This window comes from Bison bison, unplaced genomic scaffold (assembly GCF_000754665.1).
Source record: "Bison bison bison isolate TAMUID 2011002044 unplaced genomic scaffold, Bison_UMD1.0 scf7180017864158, whole genome shotgun sequence".
Taxonomy (NCBI): Eukaryota; Metazoa; Chordata; class Mammalia; order Artiodactyla; family Bovidae; genus Bison; species Bison bison.
In genome coordinates, this window is record NW_011494730.1 from 3,360,125 (window position 1) to 3,374,686 (window position 14,562).

The 14,562-nt window shown below is 46.7% G+C and overlaps 1 protein-coding gene across 1 annotated transcript in view; it reads left to right on the forward strand.

Annotated features, from left to right (window-relative positions):
* CSMD2 (CUB and Sushi multiple domains 2) overlaps window positions 1–14,562 on the forward strand; it is a 655,591-nt gene that overhangs the window by 492,212 nt on the left and 148,817 nt on the right. Inside the window, exons 27-28 of the mRNA XM_010841252.1 lie at window positions 4,392–4,594; window positions 10,014–10,205. Of these exons, the coding sequence (XP_010839554.1) occupies window positions 4,392–4,594; window positions 10,014–10,205 (395 nt within the window). The remainder of the gene's footprint in view (window positions 1–4,391; window positions 4,595–10,013; window positions 10,206–14,562) is intronic.

The window sequence follows — 14,562 nt, forward strand, 5'->3', positions numbered from 1 at the left end:
CTTTCTTCACAGTCCAACTCTCACATCCATACATGACCACTGGAAAAACCATAGCCTTGATTAGACAGACCTTTGTTTGTTAACAAATACTAAGAAGGAAGCAAGCTGAGCATTTAGATAGAATATGGAAGAGGTTACTTTGGGTAGGTAGCCCATTTGGGAAAATCATGAACCTATAACCCTTAAAAAATTAAACTATACAACTTCTGAGAAAATATTAAAGTTTTGCTTTTTAATCATTGGGAGAAGAAGAGGGTTTGCCCAAGCCTATCATGACATTCAGTATCCTTAAGGGAAAATATTAACGTACTTGATTACATAGAATGAGTAACTCCTATACCAAAAAGGACACCACAAGCAAAATTTAAAGGAAAAGGGACACCAGATGCTAGAAAAAATGTTAGCAACAAATATATAAAAAGTAATATATGTATATAAGGATAATAAATATTTAAAAATTATAATGTGTGAACAGAATTTATAAAGACAAATAACTCAATTAAGATGGATAAGAGGTGTGAATATATACAAATGACCAATAAATATATGCAAAGATGTGCAACCTTACTAAATTATCTAAATTTAAAACTCTAGTGCAATTCCATTTCAGTTTAGCAGATGGGCAAGTATTTTAATATAGAATATATTTACATTGTAATATCTGATGTTTGTAAGGGGAAGCTTAGAGAGAAGAGTCGTATGAACACTGTTCAGTAGGAATGTAAGTTGACACAATTACTTAAGAGAATAATTTATCAGGTTTTTTATTAATAATTTTAAATATATACCCATTCACCCCCAAATTATTCCTACAATCCAACTGAAATCTTAACATAAATGAAAAACACTACATAAAGATGGGTATGTTCCTTGCAGAATCCCAGGGATGGGGGAGCCCGATGGGCTGCTGTCTATGGGGTCGCACAGAGTCAGACACGACTGAAGTGACTTAGCCTTAGCCGTTCCTTGCAGTATTATATGAAATAGTGAAATATAGCCAAGTAGATGTAGCTCTCTCTTATATAGCATTAAGTGAATAAAGTTACATGAAACTATGTAAAATATAGTCCCCATGGTGGGGGGATGTATCCACATTGAAAAAAATCTGGAAGAATGTGCCACAAACCTAAAATCAAGTGGAAAGTTCTAGAGAACAGATTGGCTGATGTGAGACTCTTTTACAATTCAGGATATCTGTATATTGTTAGCCTTTTTCTGCCTCAAGCATGTCTTATTTTTATAATTTTAAAAGACATTTGTAAACAGATATAGTGATAAGTGGAGAGAATCTCTGGTGATTCAGAGATTCTTTACCAAGAGAATTCTCTGGTAAAGAATCCATAAGCGAATGCAGGAGACCCAGGTTCAATCCCTGGGTTGGGAGGATCCTCTGGAAAAGGAAATAGCAACCCATGCCAGTGTTCTTGCCTGGAAAATCCCAGGGACAGAGGAGCCTGGCAGGCTACAGCCCATGGATCGCAAGAGTCAGACACAACTTAGCAGGCAAACCACCAACAGTGATGAGTGGATTGGATCCTGGAACAGAAGAAGGACATCAGTGGCAACACTGGTAAAGTCCAGATCAAGTCTGGAGTTGAGATCACAGTAATGGACCCGTGTTGGTTTCTTAGTTGTGACAAATGTACGCAGGGAAATGTAAGAGGTTAATAATGGCAGAGCTGGTGAGGGGTCTGTAAGAATTCTCTGTATTATCTTTGCAACTTTTTTGTAAGTCTCAAATTATTTCAAAAAAAATTTTTAAAAATGATTAGGAGAGAGAAACAGAGAGACAGGCTGGTATCCAAGTTTTACTCTGGGATACAAAGATGTAGGCTCACCCTTGCCCCCACTGCATCTGGACCAGCTTCTCAAAGATGCTAACGTTACCTATGACCTTTGCTCCCAACCACACACTTTTTTTAAGACTTAGATTTTTAGAGCAGGTTTAGGCTTCCAGGTAGCTTGAGTGGTAAAGAATCTCCCTGCCAATGCAAGAGCCACAGGGGATGAGAGTTCAACCCCTGGGTCGGGAAGATCCCATGGAGGAGGAAGTGGCACCCCCTGCAGTATTCTTGCGTAGAGAATCCCACGGACAGAAGAGCTTAGTAGGCTGCAGTCCACGGGGCCGCAAAGAGTCAGACACGACTGAGCAACTGAGCATGCCCAGGTTCACAGAAAAACTGAGAGGAAGATGCAGAGATTCCCATTGACCCTCTGCCACACACATGGGCAGCTTCTCCCATTATCAGTATCCCCCATCAGAGCGGCACATTTGTTACAACTGATGAACCTACACTGACACATCATTATCACCCAAAGTCCATCGCTGACATTAGGGGTCACTCTTTATACCCATTATTCTAAAGGTTTGAACAAACGTGTAACGACATGTATCCACTATTATACTGTCATAAGAGTATTTCCACTGCTCTAAAAATCCTCTGTGCTCACCAGTTCTTCCCCTCTCCCTGACCTAGCCTCCAGCAATCACTGATCTTTTTGCTATTTCCTTAGTTCTGCCTTTTACAGAGTATCCTATATTTGGAATCATACAATATGTAGCCTTTTCAGAATGGCTTCTTTCACTTAGTAAGAAGCATATAAGGTCCCTCTATGTCTTTTCATGGATTAATAGCTCATATCTTTTTAGGGCTGAAAAATATTCTGTTGTCTGGATGACCATAGTTTATTTATCCATTCACCTACTGAAGGACATCCTGGTTGCGTCCAAGTTTTGGCAGTTATGAATAAAGCTGCTCCAACAACAGTATGCGTATGGTTTTGTGTAGAAATCAATTTTCAGCTCCTTTGGGTAAATACTGAGGGGCACAATACAACCCAGAGGTCATATGGCAAGAGCATGCTTAGTTTTGTAAGGAACTGCCAAACTGCCTTCCCAAGAGGCTGTACCACTTTGTCTTGCCACCAGCAGTGAGAGTCCCCATCGCCCCACACCCTCATCAGGGTTTGTCCGTGTTCTGGATTCTAGACGTTCTAATGGGTGTGTAGTGGTATCTTACTGCTTTTGTTTTCATTTGCATTTTTCAATGACTTATGATATAGAGCATCTTTTCATATGCTTATTTGCCATTTTTATTCATATATCTTTTTTGGTGAGGTATCTGGTAAGGTTTAGCGCATTTTTAATCATATTATTTGTTTTCTTACTGTTAAATTTTATACATTTGACTCTCCATATCTACATATTCAGGATCCACAGATTCAACCAACCTCAAATGGAAAATATGGTAAAAAAAAAAAAAAAAAATCCAGAAAGTTCCAAAATGCAAACTTGAATTTGCCCTGCACAGGCAACTGTTTACATGGCATTTACATTGTATTTACAACTATTTACATAGCATTTACATTGTATTAAGTATTGCAAGTAATCTAAAAGTTTTTCAAAGCATACAGGAGGATGTTCTATGCAAATACTAGGCTTTCCTGTATGAAGAACTTGAACATCCTCGGATTTTAGCATCTTGTTATCTTTTGCAGAACAGCAGTGTTTAATTTTAATGAAGTCTACCTTATCCCTTGCTTTCTTCATGAATCTTGTCTTTGGTATTGTATCTAATATTATATCACTATAATCAAGGTCATCTGAGTTTTCTCCTATGTGATCTTCTCCGAGTTTTATAATTTTACATTTACATTTAGGTCTGGAATCTATTTGAGTTCATTTTTGTGGAAGGTGCAAAGTCTGTGTGTCGATTCATTTTTGCACAGGGACGTCCAATAGTTCCAGCAGCGTTTGTTGAAAAGGCCCTCTCTGCTGCATTGCATGGCCTTTGCTCCTTTGTTAAGGATCAGTTGACTATATTAATGTGGGTCTGTTTCTGGACTTTTGATCTATTTGTCTCTTGTATCACTGACATCACACTGTCTTGATTAATGTAGCTTGCTAGTCTTGACGTCTGGTAGTGTCAGTTCTCCAGACCTGTTCTTCAGTACTGTGTTGGCTCTCCCAGGCCTTTTGCCTCCCCATATAAACTTTAGAGTCAGTTTGTCAATATCTACAAATAACCTGCTGGGATTTTGACGGAGTGTTTGTTTTTTTTTCCCTGACTTTGCGTTCTCAGCATCCCTTTCCAGACTAGACTCAGGAGTGAGGTCTGGAGACTGCTGTGTAGAGTTGAGGAGACAGCAACAGGAAGCTCCATAATAATAAACAAGATGCACAAAATCTAGCCTCCCTTACTCTTGTCCCCGTTTCTAGTGACCCCCAGTGGGCAGAGCAGTCTAGATGGAAGTTGAGAGCATAACTGCCGGGCATCGCTTCCTGTTCCTTCCTGCGAGTCTTTCTTCGGTGTATGACTTGCCCTGAACAGAAACCACTGGAAAGTAGGGGCTGAGCCCTGCATGACCACCTGCCTCTTCTCTCTACGCAGGCTCCACTTCCTGGTGTTCGACACAGAGGAGGTCCATGACGTTCTGCGAATCTGGGATGGGCCGGTGGAGAGTGGGGTCCTGCTGAAGGAGCTCAGTGGCCCGGCCCTGCCCAAGGACCTGCACAGCACCTTCAACTCCGTCGTTCTGCAGTTCAGCACCGACTTCTTCACCAGCAAGCAGGGTTTCGCCATTCAGTTCTCAGGTCTGAGCCCACCTTCCACCACCCGCCTCCATCAGTCCTGCCTCGAACTCCCGTCCCCCTCCCTCAAGTCCCCTCTTTCCACCATCTCTCCACTCGGGTAAAGATGTTTGTTGAGCATCTGCTCTGTGCCTGGTTTATGGGCAATGCTGGTTTAACATTCATGCCAAGCTTACTCTAAAGGGGAAGACAGGCAGGCGAATAGACACTGACATGCCAATCGATGAATATATGGAGAAAGAAGTGTGAACTACAATGGTCACCTTGGAACATCAAGGAAGATGTTCCAGGAAAGACGATGCTCAAGCTCTGACCCAAACGATGAGTAGAAGTTACGGAAGAATAGACAGTATTTCAAGGAGAGTATGGTCAATTATAACGTGGGTTTAGAGTTGCCATGTACTTGGACTTGCAGGATTCCTGGGTCCTTATCAGATAAGTAAGAGAGAAAAGGGCATCTTGGGTGTGAAGGACATATGAAGAGGTGCAGAGGCAGATCATGGGCTCCAGATGTAGAGGGTTGTCCTTGGCTGAAACCTGGAGTATGTGGAGGGAGGCAGGGCAGGAATAAGCTGACAGTGGTTTGGGGCACAGTCACGGAAGAACTGATCTGACACATCACACACTCTGATTCTTAATTTAGTGCAGGTCTCAGTAAGGACTGGGAGCCAAATATGAGTAATCTACATTCAATTACTTATGTACTGTGGTAGCCAAGTGTGGAGGAGCATCACAGAGAGCTACCAAAAATGGGCAGTGCTCAGACATCCAGGTCCCGATATGAGCTCGCGTCTGTGATGGTCCTGCCTCTCCTGCGATGCATCATCTCACATCCTCTGAAGTGCCTCTTCCATCACTCATCTCCCTGCACGGATCACTCCGCCTCTGTCTACGCTCATGTTTAGTATACAGCAGCTGTCTCATTACCATCTCCTTACTCCACGGTGGGTGTGAGGGGGTGGTTTCCATGGTGATGGCCAGAGCAAGGCTGTGTGGCACCTGGGCTGTGGCTTTGCCTCCACTTTCTCACCTGGTATATAGATCAGCTAAGGGTGGTTGGGTATATCTCCAGCACCGGTAAGGCTGTAATGGCATTACAGAGCCTACTTCCAGCTGTTTTAGGCATCTGTCTTCCCCATGGAGACCAGCATTTAGCAGTGTCGGGTGGGGGGCTGGCACACATGAGGGTCTCCAGGACCATGTTCCTATGTACTCAGTAACTTGCCCACTTAACATTCACACCAGCTGCCAGCCTCGTGAGAAATAGCTCCTTGTGGGATTCATTGGGAGTCTTCGTACTGGAAAGCCAGTACCCACTTACCCAGCGAGAGGGCCCCTGGTGATCACCCAGTAACACTGAACTGACCTAAGGTTAGAGTCCCACTGTGGGGCCACAAGGGTCATTTTAGCTACACATTTCCCGACATCTGTCCCCATGAGGTCCATGAGCAGTTCGCTGGTATTGCAAGAAAAGGAAGTCTGCCTGATCAAATTATGTCAGGAAGGTGCTTAGGTTGAGCCAGACCTAAAGAGATTATCTGTAATTTGGAGCCTCCGAGAACATCTGTTCTGCTAATGCAGATGAATTCGGAAGGTGTCGGGCAGGTCACAGTTCTCAAACATATTTTATCGTGGGTGACTTTTTCCAAGGCTATCTCAAAAGACTAGCATTTCATGAAACAAACTTTTGGAGATTGCTGGCATCCGCCATACAAAGCTCTCCCAGCAGAAAGGCAAGTGGAATGATAAAGAGACAGCTCAGTCCTTTCACTGGGGAAAGGAGAATTAGGAATAATTAAGCCAGATATGTATTTTCTCTGTGTTGAAGCTGATGGGTACGGTTTTACAAAAGGCCCATCATCGTACTGGCAGATTTCCCCCACGGATTTGCGATATCTGACCTCCAGCGTGTCTTCAGGCTTGCCACGTGGGCCGGAGTCCCTGGGCGCTCCCGTGAGCCATGCCTTCACCCAGCTACTTTCTCACACACTGCTCAGCTCATAGACGCTGTCTTCCTCCTTCAAGGTTCATCTCAGATGCCACTTCTTCCTAAGCTCCCCATTCAGAATAAATGGCTGTCGCTACCGGACCCCCAGCACTTCTGTTTCTTCAGCACTTTGCCAATTCTAGGCACTCGGCCTTGCCGGGGACCTGGCCACCTACTTGCCAGCCCACAGGAAACTCTTAGGGGGTAGGGGGCCACCTTGTGCCCCCCACCAGACTCCTGCAGCAGGAGCCCACTCACTACTCAATGGACCACTGGATACATGAAGACATGAACAAGTGGATGGTTTTCTCTTAACACAGGGTTTCCCTAGGCAAGTCACCCTGAGTATCACTTAGGTCCGCAAAGAGAGGAGTGGGCAGAACTACATGGCCTAGGCTCCAGGAAGGCTGTGCCAACCTGGCCTGGCGTGCTGGTATACCCGCGGTTTGGGAAAGGTCACCTTCCCTGTTGCTGTCATCACTTAGCAAATACCAGCACTGCTCTAGGGAAGAGGGAACGGCTAACCCCACGTTAATGTTATCGTGTGTGTTTGACAGGGGATTGTACAGAAATGCCAGGGATGATTAGTGCAGGCTTGGCTTTATTGAGTAAACACGACTGTGTAACATCTAACATCCTGTCTGCACCACATGGATCCAGCCTCTCCCTGGGGGCTTTGCTGAGCAGCTCACATTCAGGAGCATTAAAGGGAGAAAGTGAAAATGAAGAAAAGGTGAGAGGGAGCCCTGAAGGACAGGCACGAGTAATCACGGCCATCTATAGAGCCAGCACCACCCTAAACTCTCTGCGACATTATCTCTTATAATTTTCACAAAACCCATAAAGCACGGGCATCATTATTAATCCATGTTGCAGATGTGGACTGTGGGGACCAGAGAGGTTTCTCATGCAATGTCATCTAGAGTTAGTAAGTAGAAGAGCCTGGGTCAAATCCCCTGTGTCTGATTCCCAAACCTAGGCCCTTAATCATCGCACTCCATTGCCTCCCCTGTATGGTCAGAACAGTGAGCTATTTTTCTTCCAGAGAATCATTTACATGTATATGCTGTAAAGCTGGAGTTGAAAGCTAAGTCTGTTTTTAATTGGGAAGGGAGAAGATTGCTTCTTGTTTGGCTTTATAAATAAATTCAGTAAGTGTCTGATGGTGACGGTTTGTTCATTTATTTATTCACCCAAGAAATATTTACTGAACACCACTGTGTGCCGGGACCACTCTAGGCCCTGGAGATATAGCTGGAAGCAGAACAGCCAAGGTCTCTGTTCCCATCATAATGCACAAGCGAGCTACAATAAAGAGGAAAACACGTGAACTAGCAAGATGATTACAGGTTGTGCTATGAAGGGAACACAACACGGAAACGTGACAAATTTGATGAAAGGGGTGAAAGGGTAAGCCCAGAAGAAGGTGATCAAAGAAGCCTGTCTGAGGAGAGGATGTTGGAGCTGAAAACCGAGTGACAAGACAGAGCTGGCATAGAAAGATCTATGGCACGAGCGTTCCAGGCAGAAGGGGCAGCAGGTGCAAAGGCCCTGGGGGCAGGGGTGTTGGGAGAGAGAGCACTGAGCTGGCTGTGCTGCAGGGAGATTCTACAGCTGTGGCTGAAACACAGCGATAGCAGATCGTTGAGGGTGTGAATGATTAAAGGTGGATCAAAGCAAGGGACAGGTTTTAATATGTGCTTTCAAAAGAGGAGACTTAAAGGTACCATAAACCAGGAGTTGGCAAGCTGTTTCTGTATAAGTCCAGGTGGTAAATGTTTCAGGCTTTGTGGACCATGTGATCTCTGTCATAACAACTCAACTCTGTCATCAGAGCATGAAACCAGCTATAAACAATGTGTTTCCAAGTGAGCACCCCTGTGTTTCAGCAAAACTTTGTTTGCAAGAACAGGCATGCAGCCAGATTTGGCTGTGGGACTCAGTTTGTTGTATACTTTCTTAGATACTCCAACTCCAGGACCTGTCCATGCAATCCTAGATCTTATAATTAATGATATCAGTGTGTACAGGTGCCCTGGGCTTTTACACTGAGTAACAGAAGAGAGTGGATACATATCCCAGGAGATCTGGAGGATGTAGAAAGCATAAACTCTCTCTAAGGCCTCCTGGTTTGCTTAACAATTGATGTGGGAACTATCCTGGCAACCTAGTGGTTAGTTCAGACTTTGCCTACCAATACAGGGGGTGTGGGTTCGATCCCTGATCCAAGAGTTAAAACCCCACATGCCTCATGGCCGAAAAGCATAAAACAGAAGCAGCATTGTGACAAATTCAATAAAGACTTTAAAGAATGGTCCACATTTTAAAAATCTTCTTTAAAAAAAGAACTACTGTGAATTTTACATTTTATACCATAATAAATTCATTTGTTTTAATGTAAAAGTTATTTTTCCCAGAATTTCTGAGAAAAATTGACCCTCCAAGCCAATGACTGTATTGATCCTGTATGCCCCAGAGTCTCCTATTCCCAGGGCCTGCTGAGCACAGTCTATGCCCCGTGACAAAGGCGGGGACCCTGGAGGAGCAGGGGTTGATGCAGCTGCCCCGGAATCCTTTCTCTGGACTTCCTCTCATACCCTTTCCTTTGGTGTGTTTTCTCACCTGCATTTTGTCCATTTATTCCTTCAGTCATGCTTTTATTCATTTGTTCCTCCTTTCCATCATTTATTTGATGTTTGCTTTTAAAATAAACGGGCTTCTCTATATTATGCTGTCTGATATTAGGCTACAAATATCTCCCAAATTCCTAGGTTTATTGAATTTTTAAAACATCCCAGCTAGTAATGTTTATTTTGAACTCTACCATGCCACTTGCTGTAAACACCAGATTTCTCTGTTTCAGTCTGATGAGTTATGGGTTGATTGCCATGCAAGGGAGAATACGACCTTCATCTGACCTTAGTAACTCCAGCATCTTCTCAACCACCACTCAGCATGCAGGCAGCCCAACTCCCAAACTCCCTTGCAGACCTTTCTGATTGCATATTAGAGTTTATTCTTAATTACCTTGTCACTCCCTCATACGGATCATGTTAGCAACATTTTGCAAAATTGGAAAGCTCCCCATAACAAGGCTTGTGTCGTTAAATCAAATTGAACTCAGTTCTACTGTCATAGCAGGGCAGCCACGCTTAACTCGTCTAGTGTCTCATGATAGACGGATGATAGTGATGGTGAAGGTCCGGGTAGAACAGGTGACGGGCAGGAGCAGTGGTAGAGGTGGCAGGAACGGGCGTGAGAACAGAGGTGGTGGCACGGCTGCTGCAGCTGCTGATCCTGGCGGGAGGCGATGGAAATCCTGGCAGAGACCTTGGGGATGGAAATGGTGGCGTCGGTGAGTGTGGTGAGCTGGGAGCCTCGCTCTCTGGCAGACACCTAGGCAACCCCGCTTTCTCCTCTGCTTTCTTCTCCCAGTGTCCACAGCAACATCCTGCAATGACCCAGGGGTCCCCCAGAATGGGAGCCGGAGTGGCGACAGTTGGGAAGCCGGCGACTCCACGGTGTTCCAGTGTGACCCCGGCTATGCGCTGCAGGGAAGTGCGGAGATCAGCTGCGTGAAGATCGAGAACAGATTCTTCTGGCAGCCCAGCCCACCGACCTGCATCGGTACAGAGCAACTGCAGTGTGACCCCACTCCCTGGTCCCGCCACTGGTCTCCTCCAGGTCTCCCAGCCCCTTAAGTGGCAGCTGCGTTAGGAGTCTGTCCAGGAGAGTCAGAATAGCTGAAAGGTGCAGGAGCCTCCACATTTACTCTGCTTTGCCTGCATATGTACAGACACACACCACACACACACACACACACACACACACACACACTCACAGTCATACACTCACACTCTGTGTCTGTGCGTGTGCTGTGGTGCTAAGTCACTTCAGTTGGGTCCAACTCTTTGTGACCTTATGGACTGCAGCCTGCCAGGCTCCTCTGCCCATGGGATTCTCCAGGCAAGGATACTGGAATGGGTTGCAGTACCCTCCTCCAGGGGATCGTCGCCACCCAGGGATCAAACCTTATGTCTCCTGCATTTGCAGGCGGGTTCTTTACCACTAGCACCATGTGGGAAACCCCACTCACACTCTACACACTACAAATTCTTTCCACTTCAAAATGGTCCCAAATTTTCTGTTTGTCCCTTTTCTCCTGGCCCAGTCCATATTATAGACTGGGAGGAGGACCATGGGTCACCTCGGGTAACAAGGGTCCCCAGGTTCTGAAATGACCTTTCTATTACCGGAAGCACTGGGAGGGCACTCACAGGCCTGGCTGTAAAGGGAAGACCTTTGCTCTTCTTCTTCACAAGGAAATGATTGGTTACCCGGCTTTTGGTTCTCCAGCTCTGTCCTTAGTCCTTAGATTTCCCTACTTGACAGATGAAGAAGTGGAGGGTCTGCAATGTGTCCAAGGTCACGAAGCTTGTGCAGGTTGGGCCCTGAGTAATCAGTCCTGCTCTCTGGCTCCTAAAGGTTGGGAGGAGGAAGGAACTTGAGAGGAGGACAGGAAAGAAAGAGAAATGGATAGAAACAGACATTCCAGGGCCACATGGCTCTTTTCCTCAGGCAAAACAGAGAGTAGCTCTGTACTGTGTCGGCAATGGATGGTAGAAGAGACCAGGAGTCCTGGGCTCCTTACTGCGTGCAGCCCCAACTGGACGTTTCCTCACCAACCTCACTTAGCTTTCCCTGCAGCTCTCTGTAATGAGCACCATCGCCCCATCTTACAGTAGAGGAAACTGAAATTTGGGAACTTTGAGTATCTTGTCTCAAATCACAGAGCCAGGATACGGCAGTGCCAAGAGTCACCCCCACATCAGCCTGAACGCGACGCCTTTCACACTCCTGACTCCCACCAGGGACTTCCTGAGATGTCCCCAGCAGTGCCCACCCCGGTGACTCCCAGCCCCCTCTTTGCACACAGGCTCAGTGGGAGGTGCTGTCCAGGCAGCTGAGGACTGGCCTTTGCCGCCCGTGCCCTGCAGCCTGGCGTTGATGGTGAGCACTGAGTGCTGGCCCTCGGTGGCAGGGAGGACTCACATGGGTGTGTGTGGCAGGAGCTCAGTGCAAGTGCCGTGGACAGGAAGGTGAGGCCTGGGTTTCAGAGCCCTCTCGCTTTTCAACCGCAGCTGCAGTCCGCCAAGAGGGCAGAGGATATTGAAGAAGACAGGTCGGGGGGGGTTCAGAGATTTGCTGTTTACTAGTTCAGTGGCTGCGGGGGAAATGCTTCAACTCTCTTACCCTCTGTCTCCTCATCTGTAAAGTGAAGGTAAATGTACTTACCTCGTGGCATTGTGGGTGAGCCAGCACTAACCCTGACCTCAAGAAATATTCACTTCTCTCCTTCTGTCCTTTCTTCCTCCTTCTTCAAATTCCACTCTCCTTCCTTCCCTTGTTTGTTTCCTTCTTTCACGTTTTTTGGACTCCCTTCCCTTCCCCGAACCAGACTTCCATCCGGTGGAGGGAATTCTAGTGAGGCAAGGGGGATGAGGGGGTCAGACGACCTCTCATTCTGCCTTGTCTCAGGCTGGGATTCCTTCAGTTTGTCTTACGGAAAAGCGGGTCCTGACACGAGGCTGTCCCGGCTGGAGCAGGGGGAAGCCCCGAGCTGAGCCGGCAAGAGCAGTGCATGTGTAGCCGGCAGGGCAGAGAGGTTAATTTGGCTTTCATTACCCATTCTCCTGTGCTTGGCATGGGGAAATATTCCTCACAACTAAATGAGCGTCTGCCTCTTCTGGAAATGACAAGCCCCTCCTCATTTCCAGCTCCCTTGGCCGTCTGCCAGGACAGGTCTGGCTGGCCTTCATGCCCTTTCATTATAGGGAGGAAGCAAAGGAAGGTAACAAGCGTTTGAGAGCATCCTCCCCACCATAGGCGCTGGGCTGGATGTGGCTACATTTTCACAAATGAAATCACTGTGCAGTGAGTTTTAGGATTCCAGCTGCCTGGTTCAAGTCAGCTTCACGAGGACAGGCTATGTGACCTTAGACAAACCGCACCATCTCCCTATGCCTCAGTTTCCTGCCCTGTAAAGCAGGGAAGATAATAGTACCCAGCTCCTGGGGTTGTGTGGAGGATTGAATAAGCTAATGCTATAAAGCGCTTAGAGCCGTTCCTGGTTCACAGTAAACACTGTGTATGTCAGAGGCCTTTATGCCATTATTCTTTAATTTTATTTTATAGATAAGAAAACAGGGGCTCAGGGAGGTGGGATAGCTTTGCCCAAAGTCACAACTAGGAGGAGGCCAGATTCGAAATTTGAACCCAGGACTGTATAATGTCAAGATCAATGGTCTTTTCTGCAGCTCTCACCCCTTGATACAGCTGGCCCACTTTTTAGCCACCTGGAATGACCAGTGCCTGTCTCCCTGACTCACACCTGGGCATGGTGATTCGTTAGATCAAGCCTAGATCTGAGGGCAGAGCCTGGCTTCCGTCTCTAACTCATAGTGGGGAGTGGACAGGGCCAGAGTGAGGGCGTGGAGGCCATTGGAAGGGAGACCTGGCTCCTGGGTCCAGCTTGGCATCCCAACCCCAGCCCTGAGTACCCACCGGACAGGATGGGGTGCCACTGGCTTGTCACCAAGGCCTCATTTAGTCTCCAGCAGCTCAGATGTCCTCCTGGCCAATACCTGGGCTAGAAGGGGAAGGGGGACTTTGTGCCCCTCAACCAGCCCCACCCGAGTGGCAGGACCTGACCATCCTGCGGGTGCAGCATCCCAGGAGTCCACCCACAGCCTTGAGGACAACTGGCCAAGAGCGACAAAGCCCACACCAGGGTCCTGGATGGGAAGCAGATGCCTGACTGCCTGATATTGGGGGGCCATCACACAGGGAGCTGGGCCAAAGCAGGGCCTCAAACCCAAACAGACTGAGAGCATTGGGAGGTTGGTGGAAAAATAGGGGGGGCCAGTTTTGAAACACACAGATTCACCCCATCTGTGAAAACTTAAGGGAAGGAACCCCTGGCCTGTGAAGGAAGGCAGAGCCTGGTAGCCCTTGCCTGAACAGAGGGAGCACTGGGAAGATGCCCCAGGAGCTGGGACCACTGCCCTGAGCAGGGCTTTCTGCTCTTCCTGGCAGTACCACTGTGTTTCCTAGGCCAGCCTGGGCAGGGCCACACTCAGTGGACAGGACAGTGTGGTCTTGCTTTGTTAAGTTCAAGGTTTCACCCTGATCAGACAGGCCTCCCGTCTGCCCCATCCACCAAACCATATTGTCTGAAGAAGGATCAATGGAGAAGAAGTGAGTGAGATACAAGACAGACTCAACTCAAGGGACCATCCTCACTCCCAGAAGCTCTTCTCCTGGGTACCCTGCCCCCGCTGGCCTGCAGGGAGGGACAGCACCCCCCATTCCCACTGCAGCCAGTGGCTCCGAGGTAGCACAGGAGCATGGGGGAAGTGATGGGCTTGGGGGCCAGACACATGTGGGTCTGAGTCTCAGAGTGACTCTGGGCAAGTTCCTTGACCTCTCTGAGTCTCAGTTTCCACTTTTCTGAGTCAGGAAGGGTAATCCATAGCTTACCGAGTTGTTATAAGATAGAAATGAGATATGGATATAAAATGCCATATGTCATGTGTGACCTTTAACAGGTGTCCACTGGAGTGTATCTGGTACTCAAGCTGGGACTTGAGAAATATTTCCCACAAGAAAAAGCCCACACTACTCACGATCCCTCAGGTTTTATGTTCAGCCACATTAGGGCTTTTATGGCCTCATCCGAAGACCTACCTATTTTTTTTTTTTTTTTTTTTTTTTATCTATTAGAAGTCTCTAAACCCCACTCCCCAAACAATTTTAGTACACCTACCAAGTACTGTAGGTCATTTAAAAAAACAGAAATAAAACATACATCAGCCTTTGTAATTAAGCATTTTTCATAACATATAAACAGTGTTCAGATATAAACTGTTAACTAAATATTTTTTCTAAATATGATTTATGTAATCAAGACTTTCTTAAACAAAGA